Source organism: Lynx rufus, unplaced genomic scaffold (genome assembly GCF_022079265.1).
Source record: "Lynx rufus isolate CCGP_SWC_20201006 ecotype Redwood Valley unplaced genomic scaffold, mLynRuf1.p SCAF_7, whole genome shotgun sequence".
NCBI lineage: Eukaryota > Metazoa > Chordata > Mammalia > Carnivora > Felidae > Lynx > Lynx rufus.
The window spans coordinates 117,425,177-117,441,593 of record NW_025814889.1 but is presented as its reverse complement, the minus strand read 5'-3'; the positions used below and the strand labels follow the sequence as shown (position 1 = coordinate 117,441,593).

General features: G+C 33.8%; 1 protein-coding gene across 6 annotated transcripts in view; it reads left to right on the top strand.

Moving 5' to 3' along the window:
- The window catches only part of CDK17 (cyclin dependent kinase 17), a 110,914-nt gene that overhangs the window by 76,363 nt on the left and 18,134 nt on the right, over window positions 1-16,417 (top strand). For all 6 annotated transcript variants that reach the window (XM_047067259.1, XM_047067260.1, XM_047067254.1 and 3 more), the window contains 3 exons: window positions 809-973; window positions 5,140-5,273; window positions 8,195-8,320. In XM_047067259.1, the coding sequence (XP_046923215.1) occupies window positions 809-973; window positions 5,140-5,273; window positions 8,195-8,320 (425 nt within the window). The remainder of the gene's footprint in view (window positions 1-808; window positions 974-5,139; window positions 5,274-8,194; window positions 8,321-16,417) is intronic.

The following is a 16,417-nucleotide window of genomic DNA, read 5'->3' as shown; positions in this document are numbered from 1 at the left end:
AAAACGTAATTCTAATACAAAAGACTACTTATGTGTCACAGAAGACTTCATCGTGTCCTTAACCTGTTTTAGAGCTCTTCTTTAGAGGTGGAAAGGAATCATGAGATTCCTTGTAAACATTACAAAACAGGATTTCTCCCATTTACAATTAAATAACTTTTTAAGTATCATATATTTTAAATGTTTCTGCTTATTTATAAGTGTGATTTCTTAAAAAAAACACTTTATATTAAAAATCCCAAATTTTGGGTAAATTTCAGAGCCACTGATTTGATCTTTGCTTAAGTACTTCTGTTTTATTCATTAACTAACTAACCTTTTGAATGTCTAGCAAATAGGGATATAAATTCCCTCAGGCCAGGACCATGTATTTTTTATACACGCGCGCACGCACGCACATCTATATATGTATATATACACATATATGTAGCATTTGTAACCATAAGACATATATGAAGTTAGTAAATGTAGGAGCAGTTTGGAAACAAGCTTGGGATATATTAAAATAAGCAAATGGTTAAAAAAAATCTCTGGGCTATAATAGTAGTTCTGTGATTGCTAACCAATTTGGTTACATAAGAAATGGATACTGAAGTTATTTGACCAATTTCAAATAGTAAAGTATTTTCTATAAGTATTTTTCATAGAAATTATTTTAATTCTGGTACTTTGTTTAGATAGCCAAAGAATTCTTAAATGTTACTGATCTCATAAACCTTTTGTTTTCTGTTTTGCTTTCTCAATCCTTCTCATGTGATCCTGAATCTTGGGCTGGTAATGGAATGATTTTGGATACTGTGAACCACAGAGCCTATTGTGAAGAATGGCAGGCCTCCAACCTCTCACAGTATGCATTCCTTCCTCCACCAGTACACAGGATCCTTCAAGAAGCCCCCGTTGCGGAGACCACATAGTGTTATTGGAGGAAGCCTTGGATCCTTCATGGCAATGCCCAGAAATGGAAGCCGACTAGGTAATTTAACGGTCTTTTTTTTTTTCCCCTAGAGGTCATGTACATAGCTAGATTATAGTTGTATGGAAATCAGCTTTTATTATCTGATTTTTCTTGTAAGATAAAAATCAAGTTGAAAATAACAGACGTAGCAGGAAGATGGAAGGCTCTAGAGAGGTGATAGCACTGACACTACAGAGCAGTAACATTTGAAAACCTGTCCACCAGAAAGAAAACAAAACCCTTAAGAGATGGATGCAAGATTTCAAGGTGAACGGCAGCTTGCTTAATTTAGGGTCATACCACAGTAACTCCAAATCGTCACCATGCAATAGCCCGGTGTGGTAATTAGTATCCATGATTATCCCCTGAGTTCTCATTCTTAGGTCACTGTGTCATTGTAAGTATTCAGGAAAAATACATATCTACAAGTTGCTTTTTATCTCTCTGGTATTTTTTTTTTTTTTAACATTTATTTATTTGAGAGAGAGAGAGCAAGCGAGCGTGAGCAGGGGAGGGCAGAGAGAGAGGGAGACTCAGAATCTGAAGCAGACTCCAGGCTCTGAGCCGTCAGCACAGAGCCTGATGTGGGGCTTAAACTCACAAACTGTGAGATCGTGACCTGAGCCAAAGTCGGAAGCTTAACCGACTGAGTCACCCAGGCATCCCATCTCTGGTCTCTTTTGATGGCATCTTACTATCATGCTTTGATTTTTTTAAGTAAAATAATTTTATAGTTTCATGGCATAATTATATTAACTGAAGTTTCTGAGGGTTTTATTTTGCTGCTTGCTTTATCTCCTTCCTTTGTCATGGTAGATTATTTCTTCATTTGTTTTGTTCATTTGGGGAGTATGAGCTTATCTCTCGTGGGGTTTTATCTAGGGGAGAAATGTATGAAGGTTTTATCCTCATAGGTGTAACCCTACAGAATGGTGTACTGGAGTAGGCTCACACTGGTTCATGAGAGATGATTGTTAAGTTTTCAGGAATTTTGCAAGCTGGTTGTTAAATATAGCCATTATTAAAATTTAAATTATATAAATCTGTAATTAAGTAAGCTAATTAAAAACAAAGGTAATGAATACTTAAAACTCATTATTTCCTAATTATTTTACTACACTTTACTATTTATTACCTCTGCTTTGGGGGTTATTTCTGTTATATCTGTATAATCAAAATTTTATGTAATGGCATGTACATTTCTTCCCAACTACATGCTCAGTGATGGTCATATTGTAACTTGAAGTTGGCTGTGGAGGGAGTGTTTACCCCACAGAAATTGGAGAACACTTCAGATCAGGATTTGATTTATAGTTTCGCTGTCTAGTCCAGGGATTGGCAAACTTTTCTGTAAAGGGCCAGATTGTAAATTTTTTGGGTTTTATGGGCCACATGTTGTCTCTATTGCATATTCTTTTTCTTTTAAAATAACTCTTTAAAGATGCAGAAAGTATTTTTAGTTTAGGAGCCGTATAAAAACATGTCACATTTGCTGATCTTTGGTCTGAATTTAAGAAAATGGTATTGAAAATGTTAGTAATGCAGATTAAACTTAAAAGTGTATTGTATCTGTAGCTGTTACAGTTGTAAGTGGCACAAAATTGAGCCATTTATTCTTTTAGTACTTGAAAACCATTACCTGATTCAGCAAAGAAGTGCTCATACACGTGACAAATGAATGAAACTTTGACATAATCCTTAATTATTTCACTTTTGTCTTATTAACGGAAATGAAAATGAACATGATAATCATGTTGGAACTACATTTGTTCGTTAATGACATGAGTGATTTCTTGGTTGAGTCAGATGGTACTCAAGTATTTATTCATAGTCTGAGATTAATATGCTCCTTTGTGGTCCTTGTACAGGAGAACAGATTTATTTAAGTCTGTCCTTTACTGAAGATGTACTACTTTGAGAGTCTTGTGCCTTTCTTTGGGAGGCTCTCACTTGCACCTTGGACAGCCAGGGCTTCATCTTTTATCCTAGTGTGGTGGCTAAACCCATGCACCTTCTTACCAAGATCAGCAACCCCTCCTCAAGAGAGTGACAGAGTCCATTACGCATAACAGCTTTTGGCTCTTACTTCTCTGTCTTCGCTTCCTCAGTGTTGTGCCTATATTCTTGTAAACTCAGCTATACATTTAAAAATATTATTGCATTTTAATCAACATTTTCTTGAAGGAGGTAGATGTTCAGATTTTGCTGGAAGTTGAAGGCATGATTAAATTATCTTTAGCATTTTAAAAGTGTGACAGAAAAGAATACTTGGCCTCAGATGTGTCGGATACCATCAGATTAGGAATCAGTTCCCAGTGCACTGACTTTTATTGCCAAGTTAATTTTTTGTTTAAATCTTAGTATGAAATTTCTCCAGAAATCTTTGTGTAATAAAAGTGTGTTCTTAAATTACATATCTATTAAAAATCATTATATTTGTAACTACTTATCAGTGTAAGAATTTTCTCAATAATGTGTTATCAGGACAAAAAACAAAAATATAGGAATTCTGAGACTGATTTGATAAGATCCTTGACTTCAGTTTTTTGTTAAACAGTTCTCATTTTCACAAGCAAATATTCATTAAAAATAAAAATTTATAGCTATAAAATACTATTTTTTTTACATGTTGGTATTTCATATAATCTTTCATTTGAAAGAAGAGGTGCAGTTATCTAGTCCATTCTTTGATTTTTAGTTAATAATCAATTTTAGATTATTTGTTGACTACTTTTTTTTTTTAATGTTTTTACGTATTTATTTTGAAAGAGAGAGAGAACATGAACAGGGGAGGGGCAGAAAGAGGAGGAGAGAGAGAATCCCAAGCAGGCTCTGGCTGTAGCATGAGCTTGACATGGGGCTTGATCTCACAAACCGTGGGATCATGACCTGAGCCGAAACCAAGAGTTGGAGGCTTAACCAACTGTGCCACCCAGGTGCTCCTGTTAAGTACTTTCTAAATATCAGACACTTTTTAAAGTTGGGGAATACTAAAGTGAATAAGCTAAATCGTGCCTCCAATGATCTCATAAGTTGGTGTAAAATCCCATGAAACAAAAAAATGCTTTTCAGTGCAATGGGAGCAGTAGGTGTGGGTACAGTAGTCATCTGTGTCTGAGAGTAGAAGAGATTTCACTGAGTAATGACAAATGAGCATAGTTTTGAAGAATGAGCTCACCAAATTGGTAAATTGGGGAAAGCCATCTCTTATGGATACAACAGTGGGGTGGGGAGTATGTTAAAGCACTCTAGCATGAAGCAACCTACTTGTGGGGGCAATGACTAATTCTGTAAAGAGAACCAGTGGTAAGAGATCTGTTTGAGATCTAGTATATGTTTCTGGTGGGCAACTCTTGCTATATGAATTACAGGATGATTGACAAATGCAAATATAGAGCAAGTCTATAAGTATACAAATTTGTTTTCAGTATACCCAGATAGAATTAATCTTCCTCCTCTCTCATTTAACTTTTATCCTTAAAAAAAAAGACAAAAAACCAAAACCATAACCCACTTGTATGGTAATTTAAATATGTTTTTTACTTCAAACAGATTTTTGGTGGTCACAGACTTATTTCTGCAGTTAAATAGATATTCAATGAATAATTTTTGAATTGTTCTTTTATTTTTTAACACTAGAGAGGGAAAGCTGCATTAGTGGCTTTGAAAACTTTTTTTTTTTAAGAATATTCAAAGAAGTTATCATTTGTCTGTAGACCCAATGACACATTATCTAATGGAAAAGTACTAAACTAAAAAGGCAAAAGACTAGGTTTCTATTTTAGCTCTGCCTCTAAGCTGTGTAACCTTTGAAAATCATTTAACCTTTCAAAGTCTCAGTTTCCAGATCTGGAAAATCAGAGAACTAAGAAATCCTCAAGTGTTCTTTCCAGCCTATAATTTTATTATTCAGCTCTTGATAATAACTTGAATGTTAATTTTTTCCATAGTTTTTCATAATCTCAGAGTGTGAAAGCATTTCTCACTACTGTTTCAAGACATCTGAATTATATTTTGATCTGTTAGCTATATACCTAGAACACCCAGAATGTAAGACTTCTTATGCTATGATTTTTATGTCTTGGCTGTCTGTATCTTAGTTGTAGTGATAATAAATTATGTGATATATAGTAGGGTATAATGCATCTCTCCCAACATAAATGATGTTTCATTTTCTGATACAGATATTGTTCATGAAAATCTAAAAATGGGATCAGATGGTGAGAGTGACCAAGCTTCTGGGACATCATCTGATGAAGTACAGTCACCTACGGGTGTTTGTCTTAGAAATCGTATACATAGACGGATCTCAATGGAGGTAACCATTTAAAAAAATTAAAATGTACCTGCATATGTGTGTTTGTGTATATAAATACACATATATATCAAACAGAGTAAATGCCCATTTGAAAATTTTCATGAAGGCAAATGACATTGTAAGAAAATTTAGTATGGTCTTGTGAATATTTCCTTTTTTCCAATTATCTACTATGCCAAGGCAAGTATACATTAATTATATTTAACATTCTGCAAAACATATGTAAGGGTCTGTTGTAGTGGAAATGTGAATTTTCAAAAATACTGGAAATTCAGAATGATACTTTAGCAAAGTTTTCTTTTTAGAAAATAGGATTTTAATTATATTTTTGAGGTTCATCTGGATACTTAATACTTTATATTTTATTTCAGATTTCAAAATGTATACATAAAATAAGCATCAGCTTTTTTTGTTTTGTTTTGTTTTTGTTTTTGCTTTATATTGTAAATATGGTTATCATTTCCTTTATGGCTTATTATACCTACTATTGTAGAACATATAAGTTATTTCCCCATGTAAAAGAATTAATAGTTTATATATAACCTTGAGATTGGAAGTTGATTGTGAATGTTCTTATTTTGGTATATACTATAGATTAAAATAGTTTTCTCCAAAAAAATTGAACATGTTTTGAATTAAGAATATTGGGGGTTTTTGGTGCTTTTGAGTTGACATTACAATGCTTAGGGTCTCTGTCCCATTGGTTGATTGCATTTTCATTGATAAAAGGTTGTTTCTAAAGCAGTTAAGTAAAACAGTATCAGTTTTCTAAATGATAAATTAATATTTTTAACTCTTGAGATCACCTTGATATCTGTTCATATCACTGTATAAATTATATCACAATAATAATGAAAATATTTTCTTCATCATACATATGGTTTTATCATATGTTTAAAGTTTATTTACTATTAAGATCTATCGTCTGGACTTTCTAACTCTTTTATTGAGCTGTGTTTATTTCCCCCCCAAAGGTGACCCACTCTTGATGATATTCTTACTTTCATATATTTTAATAGCTGAAGAAAGACTTCTTTCTTAACATCCTCCACATCTTGCACATCATTATATATTATTATTCAGGATGTTTTTGGATGTTACTTTCTGTGTATTCTTCTATATAAATTTTAAATATATTTTTTTAATGTTTATTTTGAGAGCGAGAACGCACACATGTGCATGGGCAGGAGTGAGGGGCAGAAAGAGAGGGAGAGAGAATCCCAAATAGGCTCCAAACTGTCAGCCCAGAGCCTGATGCGGGGCTTGATCCCACAACTTTGAGATCATGCATGACCTGAGCCAAAATCAAGAGTCAGATGCTTAGTGACTAAGCCACCCAGGGCCCCCTTAAATATCGTGTTCTAATAATAATGTTATTGTGATTTGTTTGGGATTATGTAAAACTAACAAACCATTATCTTTTAATTATTTAGTATTACCGTTTGGTAACATGGTATATATTTCAATACTTGATATCTCTCAGTAAATATTTACATAGTTCTTATACATCTCACTTTTGTTTTTTGGTTTGGTTACTATCATGAATAGTAGAGATTTTTTTTACATGTTTGTTTATTATTGAGAGAGAGCAGGGGAGGGGCAGAGAGAGAGGGAGACAGAGCAGTGGGCTCTGTGCTGAGAGTGGAGAGCCGATGCAGGGCTTGGACTCAAGAGCTGTGAGATCATGACCTGAGCTGAAGTTGGACACTTAACTGGCTGAGCCACCCAGGCACCCCAGGGATTTATTTTTTATAGGATTTATGTTTTTTGGTATGATAACATAGGAAAGATTCCCTTTTGATTTCTCAGTTCACATTTTGTAATTAAATGGAATAGATGGTGCCTGGGTGGCTCAGTCTGTTAAGTGTCCAACTTTGGCTCAGGTCATGATCTCACGGTTCATGGGTTAAAGCCCTGTGTCGGGCTCTGTGCTGACAGCTGGAGCCTGCTTCAGATTCTGTGTCTCCTCTCTCTCTGCTCCTCACCCACTCAAGCTCTGTCTCTCTCAGAAATAAAAAATAAACATCAAAAAATTAACAACAACAAAAAAGGAATAGAAGTGCCTTTTTTTTTTTAATTTTTTTTTTAACGTTTTTATTTATTTTTGGGACAGAGAGAGACAGAGCATGAACGGGGGAGGGGCAGAGAGATAGGGAGACACAGAATCAGAAACAGGCTCCAGGCTCTGAGCCATCAGCCCAGAGCCTGACGCGGGGCTTGAACTCACGGACCGTGAGATCGTGACCTGGCTGAAGTCGGACGCTTAACCGACTGCGCCACCCAGGCGCCCCAGAAGTGCCTTTTTTTAAAACCCACCCTTTATCCCACCTAACTGTGGTGAGTTTTACATATATATGTATATATATATATATATATATTGCTACTCTAATCTTTATTATTTCCTGCCTTCTACTAGGTTTGGACATTGTTTTTCTTTTTCTAGCTTCTTTAGGTATATAAAGTTAAGTTGTTTATTTGGGATTTTTCTTTTTATTTATTTCCATTGATATAGCATTAATAAAAGATTTCAGTTGTCTCGCTGTGCTTGTGCACAAAACGTTATCTACTTGGTTGTTACTTAAACCAGTCACATTTTGTGGTAGTCTTTTCCTCTTCCTACAAAGTACAAATCATGTCTAAGAAAATTCCATGTGAAATATACCAACAAAAGGACTCAGAAATAACGGAGTTGCAGAGTACCATTTCTGTAGAACTCTGTTGTATACTTCTGCTTACAGTAAATATATTTGCATTCAGATATTATATATAATCAACATGGGTAACTTTGAAACTATAATAAAACTTGACAATTACTTATTAATAAACAGTACAGTAGAGCCTATGAATTCAAAAGTAAAATGCCCTTGTCTCTTCTATTTGTGATTACAAATACCTTTTTTCCCTTTTTTTTCTTTTTAAAGGATTTAAATAAACGGTTATCATTGCCTGCAGATATCAGAATACCTGATGGGTATCTTGAAAAGTTGCAGATAAACAGTCCACCATTTGATCAACCAATGAGCCGAAGGTCTCGTAGAGCTTCTTTAGTAAGTTTTCAGTCTCCTATACCTATACCATCCAGTCTCCTTGTTTGATTTTCTTGGTGTAAACACTTTATATTAATTTTTATATTGCTTTTTGAATAACTAAATTTTATTACATTGCCTTTTGGATTTTATCTTTTTCCAATTCTTTAAGGGTTTAAAGATGCATATTGGAATACAATTTAAGCTATATTCTGTTTTATTTTTAGAAATTTTTTTGATATATGCTAGATGTACAGAATATGTATTATAGAAATATATATTAATATATACTAGATATACAGAAAAGTACATAAACCATAATTATATAGCTCAATGTATTTTGCAAAGTTAACATACCTATGTAACCAGTACCTAGATCAATAAAATTCCAAAAATCACAGAAACCCTATCCTGCCACTTCTCTGTTCACTTTCTACTCCTACTTCCTCAACTGTAGCCACATCCCTGCCTTCTAATGCCAAAGATTAGGTTTACCCATGTTTCCCCATATTATGCTCATAGTATGTTTTAATATCTCGAAAGACTTTTTTTAAATCCTCATTTATGTACACATTCTTACTTTTAAAATGCTTTTAGTTCTGGTTATTCATATTAAATTACGTTTTATACAAATGTATAAAAATGTATGCAAGTTTACGTATATTTTACAATCCACATGGAAGTATACAGTATTTATTTGTTTTTTGATTGGGCTCTTTTGCTCAATGTTCTCGTGTATTTATCTAGTTTGTGTGCATAGTTCATTTGTTCTTTTTGTTTCACGGCATTCCATTGTATACTATACTTTATCTAGTTTCCTGTTGATAGACATTTAAACATTTGGGTTGTTTTTTAGTTCTAGGTTATTACCAAATAGTGGTTCTGTTATCACTCTTGTACCTGTATTTTGGTTAATACATGTAGTCATTCTGTTGGGTACATACTTAGGAGTGGAACTTTTGGAACTGATTGTATGCATATGTTTAGCTATTTTTTTGTTAAGTTTACTTATTTTTGAGAGAGAACACAAGCAAGGGAGGGCAGAGAGGGGGTGGGGGGAGAGGGAGAATCCCAAGCAGGCTCTGCACGGACAGTGTGGAGCCTGACGCAGGGCTCGATCCCACAAACCTTATAAGGTCACAACCCAAGCTGAAATCAAGAGTCGGATGCTCAACTGACTGAGCCACCCAGGCACCCCTTCAGCTTTCCTAAATACTGTCAAAAGGCTTTCCCAAAGTGTTTGTACCAATTTACACTCCCATCAGTATTTGATAGTTTTGTTTGTTCACTTTAGCCAAGTTTTGATACTCTTTTTAATAAAATGTTTACTTTTCTGGTCATTGGGTAGTGTTACCCTCTTGTGATTTTATTTTGCATTTCTCTGATGACTAAGCTGAACACCTTTTTAATGTTTATTGGCCATTTATACATGATATATGCCTTCCTTTGTGATTTGACTGCTGAAGTCTGTTGTCTCCTTTCTTTTGGGTTTTCTGCCTTTTTAAAAATTGATTTATATAAATTCTTTAGACATTCTTTATCAAGAACCTTTATGAGTTATATGTCTTGCAAATATCTTCCAGGATGTAGCAGTTGACCCTTGCAATAGCCACTGCTCATTGACAGTTCAGCTTTCCCTGTTGCAGTGTCACCTTTGACACAGTTTAGGTGATTGTATATGTAAGGACCTCTTTTGAATAGTTATAGTCCTATAGTAGAGGTATGTATAAAGTGCTGTGGGATAAAAAGAAGAGATAGTAAAATGACTTTGCATTTTATAGGCTTAAAAGGAGATCATACTTGAGCGGCTTCAAAAGGATGGGTAGGAATTTGTCAGCTTGACTTGGTTGGTAGAAGGATATTTTTGTTTTTTTTGGGGGGGGGTTGTTTGTTTATTTTGAAAAAAAAGACAGTGAGGCGGGGGGAGGGTCAGAGAGAGAGAGAACCCCAAGCAGGCTCTGCACCATCAGTGCAGAGCCTGATGCAGGGCTCGATTTCATGTAGTATGTGTGAGATCATGACCTGAGCTAAAATCAAGAATCGGATGCTTAACAGACTGGGCCACCCAAGCACCCCGGTAGAAGGGTGTTTTAAGCAGAGGAAACTTGATGTACTAAAACCCACAAATATGAATGTAGGTATGTTGGGAAGTTATAACTAATATGAAGGGTATATGTGGAATAATATTAAAGAATAGGGCTTGAAAGGATAGGATAAATCCAGACTGTAAAAAGCTTTGGCTATCAGGCCAGATAAGGAGTCTGAACTTCATTCATCTCATGTGATGGACCTCAGTGGTAGTGATTTAAATAAGGGCTGACATGATCACATTTTTGTTTCTTAAAGTGGCTTCAGGAAAAGTGTAAACGAAGTGGAAGGAGAGAAAGACTAGAGGCAGGATGATGAATTAGGAATTTATTCAAAATTAGGGATGATGTGGCAGTCCTGTGGAAATGGGAAATAGAACCCAGATCCTAGGGACCACGTAGAGAGAGAAAATAGGAGCTCTGGTACTCAGTTGAACTTTGTGTTTGAAGAAGGGGCAGTTGAAGATTCCTTAGGTACTAGCAGTTCTCCTTTTTATATTTTATATCATGGAATTTTTTTTATACACCAAAAATTTCTCTTTTGGTTACATATTCTAAAGAATAAAATTAGACTATATATAATATGAACGTATTGTTATTTGACATTCATTCATCGATGCATAATAAAAGTATAGTGCCAACTTGATTTTGGTATAGGTTTATGATCATAGTTTTGTATCACTGCCTAAGACGTTTTTATTTAAATACCTTTGCCATTTGGTTGCCTAGTTGAAAATATTCTTTGGCTATCAATTTTTATCAAAGATTAGTACTTAGGATACATTTTGGAGTTATTGAATATTCACATTTAGACTAAAGATATGATCTAATCACAACATAATTCTTAAAGCTATTCTTTAAGAGCTATCTTTTTTCAGTATACGTGAAATTAAAGAAAACAGTGCCCTCTAATGAATGTTAAGTGATGGAATTTTTATTATGGTTGAGTGTTCCTACTCATCTTCCTTGGTTTTTTATCTAAAATGGCTTATAGATTTCAGTAAATCATGCCAGCTCTATTTGGTTTCTACTAATGCAGCCTTTTCATTATTCATCTACTTTGCTAAAGCATGATTTATTTTGAAGTATATTAGAAAATTATTCTTCAGTACCCTAGGTTTATGTATGAAAGGGAAGGGTTAGGGAATGGATGGAAAGGAGATGGGAAAAGAAGCTATTCTTCACATGTGTTAGAGCTCATGTTTTCATGGATAATATACTCATTAAAAAATATATTTTCAAGATAAAATATAAAATTTTAACCTTATCTTTCTAAAAGTATAAAACTTTCTCATATTCAATAGCAATGTATAACAAATAGAGTAGTAAAAATAACATAAATCCTTGTTTGAGTAGGAATTAAGGAGCAAATCACAATTCCTTTCTGAAGAAAGACATACAATAGGGCTAATTGGTTCTTCTTTAAATTCATGATCATCAGTCTCAAATGAACCCTCAGTATTGCTTGGCTGCTCTATACTGCCTTTCTCTGGTTTACTCTTCCCCTGTCACTCTACGCAGATGATTTCAAAGAAGAGAGAAGCTGTTTATCAGAAACCTCCTCATTTTTTGAATAACAAGTGTGCAAATCTGTCTGCACCTCTACTCATTCTATTCTTTCCTTCTTTTAATATAGAGGAGTTTTCCTTCCTATCTCATCTGCTCGGGATGCTTTAAAATATTTGTAATTGCTGAGGCCCCTGGGTGGCTCACTTGGTTGAGCATATATATGACTATTGATTTTGGCTCAGGTCATGATCCCAAGGGTTGTGAGATTGAGCCCTGTGTCGGGCTCTGTGTGGAGCATGGAGTCGGCTTGATATTTTTTCTCAATCTCCCTCTCTCTGTCTCTCTCTCTCTCTGTCTCTCTCTCTCTCTGTCTCTCTCTCTCTCTCTTTGTCTCTCTCTCTTTGTCTCCCTCCCTCTCTCCCTCCCTCTCTCCCTCCCTCTCTCCCTATCTCTCTCTCCCTGCCCTCCCCACTGCTCATCCTCTCTTTCTCAAAAAAATAAAATTATCATCTCTATACACACATATATTCAGTCTCCCTCTCTTAACTGAATTCTTTCTATTTTTATTGTAGAGTGGTTTTAGACTTATAGAAAAATTTAAAAGGTAATCTAAAGAGTTCCCATATACCACATACCTAGTTACCACTATTATTAACATTTTACATTACTGTAGTGTGTTTGTCACAACCAAGGAAACCAACATTTGGTACATTACTATTAACTCCACACTTTTTTCATATTTCCCCAGTTTTCAGCTAATGTCCTTTCTTTGTTCCCGTTTCCTATCTAGGATACCACATTACATTTAGTTGTCATATCTCATATTAAGGGTATTGGTTATTGGATTGGTGAAGTGTTACTTAATACTCATTTATGGTTGATTAGAAATGGATGTTCTAACTCAACATATTTTGTTAAACATTAGATTAGTGGAAATCCCATATGCCAATAGTCATGATGCATTAGAGCATTGATGTACTTAGAATGATGGCATGCCCAGTGGAAATTTGTGAGACTGTTATGTGCAGTTTTAGTAGATTGAAAGTCTGTATATGAAAATTTGCCTCATTGTATTGAAATTGTAGGTTTTACACATTTACAGAATCTGCTTGTGCCTAACAATGAGTTGGATTCCTCATTCATGGCTTTAGTAATATGTAGCTTACGTAGTCCTTTCTTTTTTATTTCTAATAATAGGTGAGGAAATAGGGTATCAAGTCCTGATGTCTCTCAGAAATAATAAGTATATTATGGAGTGTGAAAGTTAGGCTCAAAATCCACTCAAAATTTAACTTATACACAATTAAGATACTATCCATACTGATGGTAACAGCAATTTTTGTAAGAAAACTACCAAATAGAATAGAGGTTCACAATCCCTTTTCTGCCCCCCATATTTCTATCAGTAACATCAACTCCATAATTGTTACAAGGAAGGAAATGGGTGTTTGAAAAAATCTCCCTTTGTCCCCAGTGTTTCTTATATAATGTTCACTTTTAGGTTGACATCTATAAAACTTTTGCATATACTTCACTTGTTTTTAAGTTCAGACTATATTGCTAGCATGTTAAGACATCTTAAGGACAGCACTTGTAATGAGTACTAGGTGTTATATGTAAGTGATGAGTCACTGAATTCTACACCTGAAATCAATATTAATTAACTAAATTCAAATTAAAAATTGAAATTGAAGAAAAAAAGACATCTTTACAACTGTGATACAGTGATTATGTTGGCAGACCCAGAGTAATCCAGAAATTTCCCATAATGCTCAAATACCACTTCCAGGTTACAGTGAATTATAGGAAGGCTTTTGCAACTTATAGTTCATCTTGGATTTAAAAAATTTTTTCATGTGCTTATGCTTTAAGAGTCATCTGAACAGGAATTTGGGGCTGCCAAAAAGCCAGGTATTCCTTTGAAACAATGAAGTAACAGAAAAAAATATCTTTATTTGTTTGGAAAGTAGAATTAAGGAGGTTTTTATATGTTATTAAAATATGAAACTTACTGTTCCATTTCTTTAGCTATTTTTTTTTCTTTACAAAACTTGGAAAATAATCTAATGATGGAACTCAGTCTAGATTGTGAACTCATGAAAGCAGGAATAATTTCTGTCGTCTTCACTATATCCCCAGTACCTAGCATTGTACTTGGTAAATGTTGAATAAATGAGCTTTGTCCTTTGTCCTCTGAATAATTTCTGTAGGAGAGCATGTCAACAAGCTAGTCATTATATCTATTGTTAATCTTGTCATGTTCAGCAGATAAAAATGCAAGCAAAATTTTCTAAAAATTCCATTTAAAGATTCAGTAACTAATATTTAAATGTAATTAGTAAAGCCTGGGTTGGAAATTATTAAAATGGGCAATGAGGTAAAAACACTTTACTCCGGCATATAATTCACTAGTGTAACTGTGCCTTTTGTCTGAATTCTCTGCCAGCCTGCATGATGAAATTCAGTAATGCTCTTTATCTTATAGATTGATTATTCAAATTTAAATTCAACTTCATAGCATAATTATAGTCTAGTATTTACCTCCTTTTTAAAAAGTAGACTTTCAGCATATGTTAATGATCTCACTGAATGTCATTCTCTGACAAATGACTTTGCTATTATTAACATTTGATCATCTCTTAGTTTATTTCTTATATACTTTATAGGATATAGTAATCTCAGTAACATTTTTATTTTTATAGTCTTGAATTTGTAGTCCACTTATATAATTTTTAAAGCAAATGTCCACATTTTTGTCATAGCCACTGGACCATTGTATATCTGATGTTTTTAGAGAATGCTAGTATTTTAATATAAAAGAATGAATTAAAAAATTTCCCAACTCCTAATAAGAAAAACTTTCTGCCTTGCAGTCATATTTTTCTTTGTGGTTCTCATTATTATAGATGGTATTTTTATTTTTCTCAGAGACATTCATTGTTTTGTTTTTGCTGTTTTCCATTTATCATCAATATGGTTTTTTCCCCTTTGTTAAAGATATGACACAAGACTTAAAATTCATGGCAAAAGTGCAGTAGTTCCTATTTGTGAGTTTAATGAATTCTAGAGGTAGGTGTAAGAAAATAAATACATTCCACCATAGTTTATGTGATGCTGGCAGTTAGCATTTTTTCAGAGGTGTTAAGATCATATCTTAAATAGGCTATAAATAAAACATAACATATGCTAAAAGAGTATTCAGGATCAGGTTCACATGTACCAGGTAGTGGGCTCTTTGCCACATTCTCCCTATTAAAGCTAAAAACTGTATTTGTATTCAGAAAGTGTTACAGTTTTACTGTTTTATTCTGCAAGTTATTGATAATAGGAAGCAAGGACTTAATATCTCTGAGTCATATGGAAGACAATACAGGCATGGATGGTGTATGATGGTTCCAGAATCTCATTTTTTAACTAAAATATTTTGAAAATACCACATAAAAAGTCTTAAAGAGTGCAAAAAGAAGTTTTGCAGTCATCCACTAATACCACCTGTGACCAAAGTTTTAATTAGTTTAGCAAAATTGAATTAAGTACTTTGGACATAAAGTTTTTCTAGTCTTTTAACTTTATATAAATCATAACAAAAGGACAAAATCAGTGTTAATGTTTATTGTTTTAAAAACAATAAAATTTTTTAAGAAGATAAAAATCTCTTTGAGGGACCTCTTGCTATTTTTGGCCTTTCAGCTTTGGGCAGTTTACCCCTACTGTTCAGAATGGTAAGTGATGTTAAGTCAGACCATCAAGTATCATTTTTGCTTTATTCAGCACCTCTGGAGAAATTGCATATTTGAACCTCCAGAATTGGACTAAATATTTCCTTTCACTGGCTACTCATTTAAGGGCATTAACACCATTCTAGGTGAGAAGCAAACCTTTAGATTATTGCCTTTTTCACTAACTAGAAGGGGTACTAGAAAGCAATTTTAAGAAAATTCTTATTCTCTCTTGTTAACTTTTTCTGTTTTTGCTCTGTCAATCCCTAAGTTTTCATCTGTGTATATTTTTCCTTTTTTCTTAAATCTTTTATTTTGTTTTGTTTTGTTTTTAGTTTTTAAATATTTAGTTTCCTTTACATATTTGGGTGTATTCCATCTACCTCATTTATTGACTCCGTACAAAAGTGAGGCAAACAAGTTCAGGGTTTAAAAGCAATGGTTTAAAAGAACTCACTTTTAAAGACTTTTGATGTAGTGCAGGGTGTCAGATTTAGACTTAACTGCTTCTGGATTAGTTTCCTGATCTATAACGGAGTGTGACTTGCAGTTTGCCTTTTTCATTACATTTGGTTAGAAAACCTGAAACAAATAGAATTTTGTTTGCAGGCCTTCCTAGGGAACTTGAAGATTGATGAATGAAAATGTGTCAGAAAATTACTTACTTTGCAATTTTGTTTAAAAAAAAAATCATGTAGTTGTCTTTTATAAAAATCTTAGTATCTTAAAATGCCTGTGGTATCTTAAAATCTCAGGGTCTTAAAATAAAACAAAACTTTTTATAGCAGAATGTTAACCATCTA